This window comes from Neodiprion virginianus, chromosome 1 (genome assembly GCF_021901495.1).
Source record: "Neodiprion virginianus isolate iyNeoVirg1 chromosome 1, iyNeoVirg1.1, whole genome shotgun sequence".
NCBI lineage: Eukaryota > Metazoa > Arthropoda > Insecta > Hymenoptera > Diprionidae > Neodiprion > Neodiprion virginianus.
This window is the reverse complement of record NC_060877.1, coordinates 29,984,168-29,998,201: the sequence shown is the minus strand read 5'-3', so window position 1 is coordinate 29,998,201 and position 14,034 is coordinate 29,984,168. Positions and strand designations below refer to the sequence as shown.

The following is a 14,034-nucleotide window of genomic DNA, read 5'->3' as shown; positions in this document are numbered from 1 at the left end:
ATATATTTTGCGATCTCTAGTTTTTCGCGATTCTACCAGCCGCCTTGGTGCGAATAATGAGTTCCTTGTTCGTAATGTGTTGTGAACATTTTGTGTTAACATTTTGGGTGCAATCATCGCGACGCTTGCGGTATATCTGATATAAGATAATATCGAGCAACGTTCCTACCGCCATTCTTTCTCCTAGAGATTTCTCCGCCGATCAGGAGAAAGCCGAACTCGATTCCGCTTGACTCGAGTGATCGGCATACAATATCTCACAAGAGTGTATCGTGCTAAACGGGCTTAACTTGAAAACTTCCGAGTTGTAGATAATATTACAAAACTCTCAGCTCGATTGTGCGTGTAAACCTTTTGTCATTCGCAACTCTATATTTTTCGTACGAGTATTCTATTTTTGTATCCTTAGTTCTGTCGATAGATTCTCATAGTTTTTCCAATTCTTCAAACTGGAAAATGCAAATATCATTATTAAAATTTTCATCGTCGTCTTTAAGAGTTGCCAGTGCAGACGAGTACCTGCCACTGTGTTAAAACACATTTTGGAAACACGAAACCGAATTCTCATTAAACTCTATGCACCTGGGGGTAATAAACTGGTTATCGAATCAGGTGATAGTTGGAAAAGATTGACGGCAAACAAATTCGCAGACGATTTATCATTGCGTTGAATCACGTTCAGCGAACGGTGAGAGTTTAAAATTTCCGGCATGAAATACAAAAACCCTGAAGGTTATGTCACACATATATACGTCGTAATGATTATCCTCGAGTTAATTACATCTCAAGGCGAAGTAATAACCGCCAGCTGTTATCAGGGGCGTATAACAACCCAATTACGACGAGACGAAAAGTCGTGTGAAAATGTGTTTTCACCACAGTACATACTTTCAGATCCGACGCGTTCGCGGCGAGTATAATTTGTGATCTGAATGCCCCGCGGCTGATTTCCACGGCGTAAACGCCTCGTGTAAACAACAGTTTCGTCACATACGAATGGCTTATTCCGCCACCGGTCTGACACTATCTCCCCATCGTCGTTGAAGCCCGTGTCCGTCGGTTATAGCCGTCACCACGAGGCCTCGCGTTATCGTCACGTGGTCGGCGGGACGTTCGGCCATCTCCGAGGAATTCCTTAATTGCCCACCGCCCTGGGGCAAATCGTTTCTCAGTTAACCGGCAACAGGGGCCCTGAGTCCCAGTGGCGGGTTCGCCTCAAGTGAAACGCGTTTCTCGGCAAGTTTCCGTCCATTACGCGTGTTGGTCGCCGGTCAGTCGGTCAGTGGTCAGTGGTCGAGCAGCACATTAAGGAAAAGGAGTTGTTCCGTCTCGATCAGCGTGAGTTCTCTCTCTCTTTCTCTATCTCTCTATCTCTCTATCTCTCTCGCAATCAGCCTTGTCGCACACGCAATCAGCAAAATGACGTTTCTTTGTGCCGCCGACTTGGAGGATAAATCGGAATCTCGGTACTGAGCTCGAGATTGTCGCGCTTCGCTCTAGCTCCTGGTTATCGAAGCTTTTCGCGAGTTTGCGTCGCGGTTCGCACAGTGACTGGAGATCAGGTGAAATTGCGTTGTGTTTCGCTGAAACTCCTGTCCCACCAAGGCTTCTCAAGGACGACTCGACCAGCGACGACGCCTACGTCCTCGAGATCGGCGACGACGCCGGGGGCTTCTCAGTTCATCGTCGGACTGGAATGAAGCAGGCGAGATCTGTGAAGGTGCCTCCGCTATTTTATCGCACTGACGATGTTTCCGCAGCGAGTTTTCGTTATACGCCAACGACGACAACCGGTGTGCAACGCAGTTGCGAAACCTCTGTACATCGCGGCCGTAATCGGTTTGTGAAGTGCTGACGATCGGATCTACAGCTGACGGAATATCGATCGTTACGATTTAAATTCATTTCCTTGTTACTGTCTGGTATCCGCCCATTTATGCGGTAGTTTTGCGATCAGTTTAATCCCGTGTTTCGTGAAAATTTATTACAAAGAGAATTTTCTTACCACCGCCTGCTCGCATCCTCCCATTATTATGATTTACCAGTTTAATTTTTTTGCATAGTGTTTCGTGCAAAACACACGTCCCTCATATGCGATCGTTTGAATTAATCGTTGCTTTGCTCCATTCGCAGTGAAATTTACACGACTCCTGAAGGCACCTACGTAATTGTTAATCAAAATTTACCCGAAACTCTGTTACAAATGAAATTTTCACGACTTCGCCGTACGCGTTCTTCTGTCATCGGTATTCATTGTAGCTATCCGAGACACACACACACACACACACGTGATTACCACTGTCGTTCAAAGCTCAGCTCGAAGCGATGCATTAAGTATGTTCTTGTTCAGCTATAATATACACCAGTGAAAAATCTACATGTATGTAAAAAGTCCAGACGAATGAGCAAAACAACGAAAAAATCCAACCAGTGTACCGTGTCGTAAAGTTTTAAACGTCGCGGTTTAAAAAGATTCCGCCGCAGCTCGTTACGACACCGGATCCTCGCGGCTAGATTCTTATCCTTGACCTCCGGTTTGTTTTATGAGTTATTGGTTGCTAATTTTTTCCTTCTTATTTTCATTCTCCTTCCGCGCTCGATACTGAATGATTGTGATTAAGACGGTCGAATATAGTGATTAATCGAATAGTGACGGATAGATACTGAGGTGAGTTTCGTGCTTGGGACTTCGGACACGCGTTCGACACACTGTAACGTAGGATGGCCGACCAGGTGCCTCCTCTCCGAGTCGTCGAAAGCAACGGGCATGCGGACAGCTCCTACGAGATTGATCAGCTCGAGAATGGACTGGCAAGACTCCCGCTAGGAAGTCCTCGGAACAGGGTTCTCAGGTAGTTTGAAACATCTCTTCTCATCTCGTCGACCGAGACGTTTTCCATACCCTTGTCAGTTCGTTTTGAATACGTACGGTCTAATGAACGACCTATTCTGACTGCGCAATTCACTTTCCTTCATAAATTTTTCACTTTTTCTATGTGTGACATTTAACTCTAATCAATCAGACGTCTGCAGACTGACTACCGCAGACTACTCGTGTTAAAATGACCTCTTTGCGAGCACAAATTTCGTCGTCAAGTGCCGACAATTCTCATTAAGTATTCTACTCACGATCACAGAAGCGATGTGTCGGTCAAAGATCTCGAAATGAGATCCGGAATAAGGTAAAAAATTCTTTTTTATTCGTATCTCATTTCTCCTCATACGGAGCGCCATGTGCGGCTCGGCGGCCTTACAAGGATGATGGATCATCGACTCGACATGTTGCTCTACGCATTACGTGCATAAAGTGGAATTTGCACCTAGTACTACACCTCCTTGTTCCTTATTGATAAAATCGTCTCTCACGCAGTTTTCGAACACTTTTGTCAAGCATATATTATGACCTTAAATTTTTCCACATGGTAATATATGCATAATGAGTGCACGGTTGCGCCAAGGTGAAAACTCAAATCATGAGGCTGTTTTCGTATGTAACAGTCACTGACATGGACGTTGTCTTGTGGTTAGACGCGACCGGTGTTTAGGTGGGAATCGTAAGGTATATCAATCTGACAAAGATTGAGGGGCAGTCCAAGATCGAAGGTGGAGTTTTGAGGTAACGTTCCCATTCCTGCTTCTTCGACTGAACGGAACGGAATCATGATATTGAATTTTGGAGACCTTACATAAGAACGATTCTAACTTGATAACTAGATACGGTTCGACCTTCTCGTTTTTTCGCTACAGCGATAAAGCACACAATTACAATTTCACTCAATATTTCTCAATTTTATTCCCACCAATAATTGTAGTTTATAACTGTCTTTATAATCTGTGATAATCGTCTGAAGCTCTTTTGATCGCTTTTGATGTTGCGATGATCGGTTGTAATTGAGCTCGAAAATCAACCGATAGAAAGCACCGTTTCATTGCGTGACACAAACTAATAGACAAGTATTTATAAAATAGACGTTGTAAACAGAAGAGAATGCATTGGAGAAATTTTTCATTTCCACATCTTAATATATATAAATCTCGTGTCACGATGTTTGTCCTCAATGGACTCCTAAACCACTTAACCGATTATAATAAAATACGCACACCATGTGCAGTTCGATCCAACTTGAGAGATAGGATAGTTTAAATCTCAAATTATAGTCGCAATTTTATTTTATTGCTAATTAATTGTCTGTTATTATTTGACAGTCACAATTATCTGTTAACTCCAAATGATTCTAACAGATGTCGATACCTTTCGACTGGGTTGAGTAAGTAATCAATAGATGGCGCTGCTATGGTAAATCTACGAACGTGTCATACCTATAAGCTACACTAGCAACCCATCCCGGCTTCGCACGGGCATATAATAATATAATAAAAGAAAATACACAATGTTTACAGTGAGTTTCTAGAAAAATAACATTTATATTATTACTTAATATTATTATATGCCCGTGCGAAGCCGGGATGGGCTGCTAGTACGTTATATATTACAGTGTCCTAAAGAAATGTAAAAACAAATGTAAAGAAAATATTCCCGTGGAGCACATTTTCAATTCAATACGCATTTTACCCATTATTCAAACAACGACGAAACGTTAAGTAAGTATGTAATTAAATGCTTATCGTTCGTACGGTTTTTGCAGCTTGGTAAAGGGACAAAGCAAAATATCTTAGTCACGCTTTGTAAGTGCAGAGATTTGGTGCATTTATAGGCCGTGTCACCGAGGTCAATAGGTTGTTGGCTTCGAATGACTTCCACCACACGCGCGGTATCATTCGATGGGTCTCTGCATACGTTCGTACACGCTGCTATCACGTGCTCATCGACTCACAAATAAAAGAATAACAGATAATTTATCAACCATTCTGGAACAGATTGCGGGTAACACAGCAATTTGTATAAATTGTATCGATAAAACTACACAGCTAGATAGTACCTATGATTTTTAAGCTAAAAAACATGTTTCAGTTACTTGATTGATACTCTTGGGTATCGTACTCGTACCGAAAATATCACATTTTATTTTACACGCTTGGTAGGTGAGATAACATGCCATGCGGTGTAAATTAATTACAACAATTTCCAATCTATCGCGGGCCAATCGTCACCTTATACCAATATCAACACTTCTACAACAGAATACAATTTAACGTAGTTAATGTATTGTGTAAAATAATTTTCAACACCCCGTCAGTGCACTGTAATATATGTATGACTATAATAATATTTTTAATCACCTATTATATAAATATGTACATAACCCAATTTTAAAGTGAAGGGTGAGAATTCTCGACCTCGTAGATAATATATTATTGAATCTTGGTGAGCGGTCATAGAAATGTAAAACGTATTTTCGTCAACGTTTCGGCCCGGATATGGGCCCTCCTCAGAACTTGAGGTAAAAAAAAAAAAAATTAATCGTTCTGAAGAGGGCCCATATCCGGGCCGAAACGTTAACGAAAATACGTTTTACATTTCTATGACCGCTCACCAAGATTCAATAATATATGTACATAACCTTTGTCTAGCTTTGACGATGAGTGTGACTATAATAATATTTTGAATCACCTATTATATAAATATGTACATAACCTTTGTCTAGCTTTGACGATGAGTGTCGAGACAATTTGTCACAGCTCTACAGCTATCTGATCTTGATTGTTTCCAATTTTATCACTGTTCGATTGTTTAGGCATGCGTAAACATTTCTAATGACGTTTTCTATTATCTCTTGTTACAGGAGAACTAGAAGCCTGAATGCTCCGAGTCCGATCCAACAGTTTGGGCCATGCGGTCGAATAATGAAGAACTCTGCTATGGTCATGTAAGTACACGTATACCCGTAATATGCATTTCGTAAATTTCAAGTTTTCGTCAATACTCGTATAGAACCATGCGTCGAATTGTGCTGTATACGGTTGGCACTATTGCTTCAATATCGAACTATTTTACACCCATCGAATAAAGATAACTCGGTCGTTCCACAATTCTATTTAATACGCTGCAGGATTCATAAATTTTTATATTGTTTCAATTTGCCTGAAAACAATCACGTCATAGATGGAAAAACAATCGGTTATTCCTGTTAACTGCAAAACGAGACGCGGAAAAAGAACCGTTGAATTTACGCGCAGGACAGTAATTATATACAGTAAGAACTTTTTGATTTTGTGTAGTTTGAAATCTGTAAGGGCTCGTGCGAATTTTACTGGAGCTCATCAAAATTCACATGAATTTCATTCCAAAAAAGAAAATTTCCGACAGCTTCACGCATCATGGTGCAAATTTTGCAAGAATACTTATGAACTTTAATTGAATCAAGGAAGTGTGAAATTAAAACTAAAAACTAAAAAAATACTCGAAATTTTGAAAAGTAAAAATTACAGGAATCACGACGAGAAATAGTTACGTTGTCAAATGTTCTTTGAAATTTTGAAGTACCAATAATTTATAAGTTGTTTTTTTTTTTTTTTTTATTTGTGCGCAACCATGTAATTTTTTTGACGATTCTCCATCCGGAGTCAAGTCGTTACAGACATTTTGCGTATCGCTACGGTTCACCGCAATGAGCGCAAAGCGAGAAGAAAAGCAAAGAACTTGGCAATTCCACGACACATTTTATCGCAATCACAGTATTCGACGATGCGTGTACAAGTATATCAATTTTCAAGTGAGTGCGTTTATAATATTGTCGCGCGGGCTTATCATCGATATTAGATGCGTGTATGTGTAGCAGTATTAACAAGGCGAAGCGATTCCGCGTTTTCTTCAAGACCTGCGACGAGTATACGGAGGCGCATGCGCGATACCGAGTTGTTTGACATTAAAAAATGTGACTTAATTCATCGGACGCGACAGTAGGGCCACGACTCTCGTTGGTGAACGACATGGTGGGGACGCCGTCTGTCAGGTGGGCAATTCATGATATCCTGACTTTTGACCGTGCACGTCAAACGGACAGCTTTTGCAACGGTGCACCGGAACGAGACTCGACAACACCTCGTTTCGCTCATTTCAGTGCATTTAATGCAACGTTGGTATTCATGAACGAAAATAAAACAAAAATAAAATAAAACGAACGACGAAAGACGTAATGATCAAAAAGAAAAAACGCTGACCACTTTATAATATTATAATGCATCGGACGGATGCTCGTGGCCCTGTATAATGTAACAGATAAGATTGTGCCTACTGACCAAATTTTAATATCTTGTGTGATTTCTTTATACCGGCTATTGCGCTTTATTTCCGTAACTGACGATGGGATTCACGCAAAATGCACAGTCAACAGGCGTGAGTTTACGAACACAGTTGTTTTCATCCTCTTTTCGTGCTTTTCTTGCCGTAGGACGGGTGATAGAAAATAGCTGAATGATTAGAGGTCAGCGAATATACGGTAAAAAAGAAGCATTACTTCACTATCAAATTCCGTGAACATTTTTATTTAATCTTGTGAACTCTCGGCTGCGAGTACAATATAGACACATGTTTGAAAGTCTTCTCCAATCACTTTTTTTGTGATTGAACACCTCCGATCGACACTCTCAACACGATTTCACTCGCATTCTTCCATAATTTATGTGTACCGTGTCTGGCGTCCTTGTGTCGACATTTGCCTAAAGCTATATCGCAAATATTTATATCAAATAAATATTTTACACCGCCTTGCGCGCTGCAGCAATACGCAAACTTTACTCTATGTATTATGTACGTTCATTCGGAGTCAAGCGTTTTCCGTTCGATCCTAAACCCATAAATAATGAAATAATATCACTCGTGTGATAATATTACACCGATGGTGGTCAAATCGATTCACAGTTGCCGCGCGTAATCGTAACAAACGCAAGGCTGTTGCGAATCTGCAAGGCTCGTTCGCGAATCGACCGGCGTCAACTTGCCGAACTGCCATATTTCTAGAAATCAATTTTTTGATTCGCTCGAAAAACAAGTTTTCAGCCAAAGTATGTACCTATTGAAATTCGAAAACCGTCCCGGGGAATCGCAACCGATCGTTTAGACACGTTCTTTACCGCAGTGCAAGTGTCCTTCGAAGCTCGAAGGCCTCCGCATCTATCCATCATTGATTATAACAACGTTATTTATGTGAAAGTAATGATGAGTAATGGTTAAGTGCTGTTATAATCGTGTGCCGCATGAGTACTTTTTCTGCGGGAAAGCTCAGGGCTGAAACGGTGTTGTGACATCGAACGTAACGAGGTACCTGTAATATTCGTATAATACTTCGCTTGAAAAATGTGTAATCGTTCGAAATGTCGAGTCATTTGACGATTTTCACGGGTTCGGATCCCTGTAGCTTTGTAATCGATGATACGAAATTAAAATACTAGTAATTAGCAAGGTGAATCCGGCCAATGTAGAAACCTACAATTGAAAACATTAATAATAGATCTGACTTTTTCAAAAAACCAAAAAATAAAACAGTGGTTGACAGTTTGACATAAGTATAATTGATCACTGCGAAGAATTTCTAAATTGTTTCGCAAGAGAATGATGTTTCGTTAATTTTAATGATTCTTACACTAATCACGAAGAATTTTGTCAATTTGCGAAGAGAATACATCAAAGGTTGAATGAATTATTTACTGAAATTATCGATGAATTAAATTTATCTATAATATTACAGTCATAACGCATGCGAGACAAACAAATATCAATCGCTCTTAGGTTTCAAGGATATTGTGCGGCTGATTGACGTCTGGCAAATTGTGTGCTCATTAATGTAATGCGAGGTTCATTAATGGCAGTAATTCATGTAAGAAACGCTCTATAGTAGGATACGCTCTGATCAGCCAAGATACCCTGTCAAATTCTATTAATTATTTGCAATTATGTACGTTTTTCAAGGCGAACGCCTTCGTCATAAGTTTCATTAATTATAAATTTAACTTCATTACTTTACCGTACCAAAAAAATATTAACTTAACAGATACTATACCGCTAAACATAATTTAAAAGAAACGAAAAATAGTAGCGAAATTTCCTTTTCACAGCCAGATTTTTCCAATTCTCATTCGACGAGCAAATTTATTGTACGACTATCTGGCAGTGTGGTATCGTAAAATAAAATTTCTTGCCCAAGATCATCGGGCAATAGATTATTATGCGTCGGTAATTGGGTGTTAAGTCTTGTCCAGCAAGTCTAACACGTGTACATAATCGATTTGAGAAATTGTCACTATTTCCTGTTTGAATATTCCAGAATAGTTCTTCCCAAGTTTTCTCGTGTGGTGAATTTGCTTTGAAAGCTCGAGCTTTCTAACGGCCTACATATTTTACAGTCATTATCTTGTAGTTCATTATGATAATATTCCAAATATTCATAATCTTTTTATACGGTCGAGAATGCCGCTTGAATCGCTCAACGAAACGTTTCACAATAAGCCCGGTAATAAGCAACTGACTTATCGTGAGCAGCTCTATACTTGCTTTAAACAATACCAAAAGAAGCATAGATTATGTCATCGCTGTCAATTGAAGACTGTTAATGACAATGCAACTGGTAACAGGCGAAACACTTCCAACAGAAGAAAGAAACGAAACGTTACTTGTAACAAATTTTCTTCTTGTCTCTTTCTTTGACTTATTATTCTGCGTGAATTTGCATTTGTATTAATAACTAGATTAAACAAACCCGTTTCATTCATTCATGCATTCATTTCAGACAGTATATCGATACTCACTGCAGCTTTATTTTCTGCACACTGATACAGAAAATACAAAAAGAAATTCGTTTCCTATTCGACTCGATTCGATTTTGTTTTATTTTGACGTACTTCGAGTTTTCACTGGTCAATATTACGTATGTAACGTTACGTGCGCCCATGAATTATGTATTTGTCACATGGTAGAATTATACCTTAGAATCGTTGACGTGCGCTTAGAAGTCGAGTATATATGTGGTGACGTAAGTTCACGCGGTGACAACGCACTTGTCATAATCTAGCGGTTCGTTGGTATCAAAAAAAGCAGGGGAGAAATAAATTCGAGAAAAAAGAGGAAATTTATTCCGCTTATTGTCCGCTAGCTGCCTCACCGGAAACCGCCACGTGACCATAAGTATCCAACTTGTCACGCACATTGGTAGTCAATATTATGTAATAGCAGACTCATCGCGTTCACATTTCATTATAATAAACCTGAATTAATTTCAAGCGTCGTACACCCGATTGAACATACATCGGATTCTTTCTGGAATTATATTCGCTTGCCTCGTAATTTCATTGATCTAATAATCGGAACGATTTTCAGGACCATCCAGGACCCCGCGTCTCAGAGGCTGACGTGGTACAAGCCACCGTTAACGGTGCTCGTCATCAAGAAGGTCCGCGACTCGTCAGTTTTGCCACCTTTCGTTCAACTGGTTACATGGCTGATCGAGGTAAGCCGGAAATTCTTTCTTTTCTTCCTTAACTTGTTCGGTCGATGCTTATCCGAGATCTGGCTTCAGAGCCCAAAGATTTATTCGTGTATACTTCCCCTTTGAATTTTTACCCCTTTGCCGTTCCATGTGTTTCATGGTGCTCATTTCCGTGGTTAAGATAGCGTTGCAAAATTTATCCTACTCTCTGCGTGGAAAAAAAGGAGTCATTACTTGTCGGCGTCTAATCTAGCCAAGTCTTAAAGTTTGGGATATAATAAAAGAATGAAGATATGAGACTTCAAGTCTATAAGGGGAATAAGTTTATTTTTTATATATTATTTATAATTTTCAAGTCAATCTGTGCTGTTGTTTGAAAACTATAACGAATTTGAATATTTTATTTGCCAATCACGAAACATTAATTATCTGCCAATTAATGCAAACTCTGTATTCTTTTAGGAGAAACGGATGGTGGTTTTCGTCGAAGCATCCGTCCTGGAGGATCCCGCCTTAGCGAGGGACCCCAGGTTCCAAGGTGTTCGAGACAGACTTCAAACTTTCCGAGACGGCACAGACGATCTTCAGGTTCTTAAATTTGTTGTAATAATCCTAGGAGAGATGATATCCCGATGCCTGTGTAGTTGATATTTAAGTGAACCTAATTCGATACGTTCGTATGTCTTTTCTGGATCTTTCTTTGAGCATTTATTCTCTCAAACGTTTGGCGTTTCACATGTTTCGCCCTGGAGTAGTTCACTGTAACCTCGATGAAACGTTAATTACAATATTTCTCGGATTTTAAAGAGATTCTCTGCAGGACCGTATCGACTTCATCGTCTGCCTTGGTGGTGATGGGACCCTCCTCTACGCCAGCCTCCTATTTCAACAGTCCGTACCGCCTGTGATGGCCTTTCACTTGGGTTCCTTGGGTTTTCTTACACCTTTCGAGTTCGACAACTTTCAGGAGCAAGTCACCAACGTCCTAGAAGGTCAGTACTCGCCAACGAATATTCGCCCGCATTATACCTATTCACGTCTATTTTCATTCCCGTTCCTTACCCAGCATCCTACTCTTCTGCAGAGCGTCCCGATTCCCGTCAATATTCAAGCCGTAGTTGCGTCACTTCGTACAAGATTCAAACCGAGAAAGCTGCCCAGAAAGATTCGTGCAAAGTTATAAATAATCGGCGTGAATCGGAGGTGAAAATCGATACATCAGAAATTTACTGTTCATGGGATGGCAACAGGTGTCAGCGACACTTTAACGTACCTCTGCTGACTTCTTTCGACATTGAAGAGTCCACGGGTGAATTTTTAGAGAGCGATAAAATCGCCGGAAGTGAATCCAACTCGTTGTTTGAGATTAAGAATCGCCGATCTGACGTACCTGATGAGTTCACGAGAGTAAACGTCTTGGGTGAAAACACGTCAGACTTCGATCATCGGGTCACGAATATGATCTCACAATCAGAGAAGTCACTCGTTTCCGATGAAAATTATCGGACACGTCTTGATCGCGCAACGAATGAGAATTGTAGTACGGTTATTTCTGATGTACCTGTAATACGGCAGTCTGATCGATAATACGGGCTTCCCGGTTAAATTAGTGTTGACAAAATATGATAACAAGCGAAAAAACAGATTCACCATCACTGCGTGTTACGTACTACTATTCATCGTTTCATTACATATCCCTTACCAAGATCGTCGTTGACGTTACCAATTTGCTTTGATCAAACATCGGCGGATGAGAATTTGCGCCAGGCTGCATTGGCGAGTAAATATTGTTGGAAAAGATTATTGCTGTAACCGTGTTACATTTTAAGAAATGATTTGTCTGTCGATTCAACCATATCAGTATAACTAAATTTGCGATAAATTGACTCAACTCTGTTTGAATTTTTATCAGGTCATGCGGCGCTGACTCTGAGGAGCCGTCTTCGTTGCATAATCATACGCAAGGGCGAGGAGGGACAACCGGCAAAACCACCGACGAACCTTCTGGTACTGAACGAGGTGGTAGTCGACCGAGGTCCCTCGCCTTACCTCTCGAATATCGACTTGTTCATCGACGGCAAACACGTTACCAGCGTCCAAGGAGATGGTCTGATCGTTAGCACGCCCACGGGGTCAACGGCGTACGCTGTTGCTGCCGGGGCCAGCATGATTCACCCCTCGGTACCGGCTATCATGGTCACCCCTATTTGTCCGCACTCTCTGTCCTTCAGGCCAATCGTTGTTCCAGCTGGAGTCGAACTCAAGGTATCTCAGTCCGCACGAGAGGAGAACGATTTCTTGTCTTCTTGCCCAGGAGTATCGTCATAGCATATTCTTATTATAGAGGTTCGATACATTGATAGTATTTTCTTGGTTTTTCCAATTTTATTCCTATTTACTACTGCTTGAGGTGAGGTTTAGTCGTCACAAAAGTATACATGAATAGAATATCAAGTTTTTTCGTAAACATAGGGAACATGTAATATCAACATTTTTTTTCACTTCGTTAGATGCTTCGCAACCTTCCGGTGTAAGAAAGAAAATTTTCAAACACTGACGTTGCATACAGTACATGCATAGCCAAAATTGCATAGTCGTGTATAAATTGCTTCTCCTGGGCAGGATTATCAAATTAACATAAAGTAACAAAAAAAAAAAAAAAAATTTCCATGCTAACGAACATATGATGTACTTTTTATTTTTGTATATTTTTTTTTTTTTTTTGTTATGCTTATTTGTTAATTCTAAATCAAGAGTTCACTGATATAATCTAACAATTGGATGTTGTCGAACAAGTCTAGCTTCTATTAGCTAAGAAAATCAGTTGTTCCGCACCTTTTATCAAGATTAGTTGAGTCGAAATTTATTATTTTTGTGTCAAAGTTATCTTTACACGAATAGACAAAGAAAGCGGTTAATAGATGTGAACTATGATGATGATAGATATCCGTGTCACCGGACAGCAGAAATACGTCTTGGGTATCGTTTGATGGAAGAAATCGTCAGGAGCTTTTCCACGGAGACAGGTAAATGAATATATTATTAGGACGAAATTTTAACAGGTAGTATTTATCGTTTTCAGATAATGGCCAACAGCGAGGCTCGCAGTACAGCCTACGTCTCCTTCGACGGACGTAACCAGCAAGAGCTTCGCGTTGGGGATAGGTTTGTCCCAAAAGATATACTTTTTTTTATATCTTGTCACATATCACTTTTCCATCCTCAATTTGTTCAGCCAAATATTCGATTCATGGGTGTGGTCATGTAATTTTTCCAATATACCGTGGTCACACTACTAAATCCGTTCGTAATATATCCGTGACAAAGTTTTTCATCAAGATTTTTTCGACATTTTCACTGTATAAAATCTATCACTGTTCACTCTACACAAATGCCATTTTTTTCTTCTCTTTGTTGAATATTTTTTCATTGTATGTTACTAATGTTACAACGAGACGTGGGCTGTCAAGACTGCTGTGCAACGTTGATGTGCCGGTGATGGTGACCTTAGTTATTAATCTCATACACTGGAATAAAAAATATTGCGTACCATATACTATCCCTGAGTAACTTTATGGTGAAGGGGAAATGTTAACCATGGGATGGTGATGGTGATATATTTATTAAATAAGACTACTAGCTTGATTTGAGA

At 40.1% G+C, this 14,034-nt stretch overlaps 1 protein-coding gene across 18 annotated transcripts in view; it reads left to right on the top strand.

Moving 5' to 3' along the window:
• LOC124296701 (NAD kinase-like) overlaps positions 1 to 14,034 on the top strand; it is a 39,274-nt gene that overhangs the window by 23,871 nt on the left and 1,369 nt on the right. For 9 of the 18 annotated variants that reach the window (XM_046746974.1, XM_046746965.1, XM_046746963.1 and 6 more), the window contains exons 2-7: positions 5,745 to 5,828; positions 10,274 to 10,403; positions 10,845 to 10,970; positions 11,203 to 11,374; positions 12,295 to 12,647; positions 13,326 to 13,408. In XM_046746974.1, the coding sequence (XP_046602930.1) occupies positions 5,745 to 5,828; positions 10,274 to 10,403; positions 10,845 to 10,970; positions 11,203 to 11,374; positions 12,295 to 12,647; positions 13,326 to 13,408 (948 nt within the window). Of the gene's footprint in view, positions 1 to 944; positions 1,339 to 1,587; positions 1,884 to 1,923; positions 2,853 to 5,744; positions 5,829 to 6,852; positions 6,915 to 10,273; positions 10,404 to 10,844; positions 10,971 to 11,202; positions 11,375 to 12,294; positions 12,648 to 13,325; positions 13,409 to 13,464; positions 13,548 to 14,034 lie in introns of those variants that run through there. The other 9 variants (XM_046746972.1, XM_046746971.1, XM_046746970.1 and 6 more) reach the window with 9 other exon arrangements.